This window comes from Gastrolobium bilobum, unplaced genomic scaffold (genome assembly GCF_033153095.1).
Source record: "Gastrolobium bilobum isolate Gb01-03AN ecotype WA unplaced genomic scaffold, APGP_CSIRO_Gbil_v1 utg21532, whole genome shotgun sequence".
In the NCBI taxonomy this organism is placed as follows: Eukaryota; Viridiplantae; Streptophyta; class Magnoliopsida; order Fabales; family Fabaceae; genus Gastrolobium; species Gastrolobium bilobum.
Window position 1 is genome coordinate 94,075 of NW_026899727.1, and position 1,192 is coordinate 95,266.

The 1,192-nt window shown below is 43.2% G+C and overlaps 1 protein-coding gene across 1 annotated transcript; it reads right to left on the reverse strand.

Moving 5' to 3' along the window:
* Positions 1–412: 412 nt before the first annotated feature.
* Positions 413–787, reverse strand: LOC133292958 (uncharacterized). Its single transcript, XM_061491453.1, has one exon. It carries the CDS (start codon positions 785–787, stop codon positions 413–415), a length of 375 nt encoding a protein of 124 aa, XP_061347437.1.
* Between the last annotated feature and the right edge of the window lie 405 nt (positions 788–1,192).

Below are 1,192 nucleotides of genomic sequence, written 5' to 3' on the forward strand. Positions count from 1 at the left end.
TTGAAAATTGCCATTTCTGTTGATTGGAGGGTTGCGACAGCTGCCTACTTCTGTTGATTGGATGGGTGTGACAGTTGCGACGTGGGTAGTACATCATGGAGCTGTTTTTTTTTTTTTTTTATGTGTAGCCCATTGCAGACCCTTGGATAAAAGGGGCCAGTAGGAGCAGCCCAACTAAAATTTGGGCTCAAATAGAGGAATCAAATTCTAAATAAGTAATGGTTGCTCCCTGTCTTCTATCTTTGGGATCAGGTTGCTCAAAAGCAACCCCAAAACTAGCCTCCTGCCATGGTTAGCACAATAAAACCTTTTTTTTTTCTTTAAACATGAATAATATAAACATAAAAATAAATATGGGTTGTCTCCCAGTAGCGCTTCGTTTATAGTCCTAGCTTGACTTGTTGCGCCTTGTTCAAACTTCAACTAGGTCAGTGAGATGAGAAGTCAGCTCCTCATGCTCATTGATCCCCCTGTTGTATTTTTTTAGTCTGTGTCTATTTACTCTGTACGTTGCTCCAGATGCCTCATGAGCAATGGTAAATGCTCCATTGGGGAGTGCTTCAGTGATCTCATAAGGACCTTCCCATCTTGATTTCAACTTTCCAGGAAACAATTTCAATCTAGATCGATATAACAACACCTTATCCCCAACTCCTAGTTCCTTCTTGATCAACTTTTTATCGTGCCACCTTTTCACCTGCTCCTTGTAGAGGTTGGCGTTTTCATATGCCTCACTCCGGAATTCTTCCAATTCAACCAATTGAAGCAACCTCTTTTCCCCAGCCATTCTGGCGTCCATGTTCAGCAAAGTGATCGCCCAGAATGCTTTGTGTTGGAGTTCCAAAGGCAAATGGCAAGCCTTTCCGAATACCAATTTGTAGGGGGAGCAGCCAATAGGTGTTCGGTAAGCTGTTCGATACGCCCACAAGGGGTCATCCAGTTTGTTGGACCAATCCTTTCTACCTGGGTTCACCACCTTTTCCAGGATCCTTTTTATTTCCCTGTTGGACACCTCCACCTGCCCGTAGGGGTGGAAATTTTGTGTTGCACTCCATATTTCTTCAGAAGCAGTTGGAATTGTCTGTTTATGAAATGTGTACCCCCATCGCTGATGATTGCTCTAGGGGTTCCAAATCGAGTGAAAATATTTTTCTTGATAAACTTCAGCACTATCCTGGCATCATTGGTGGGG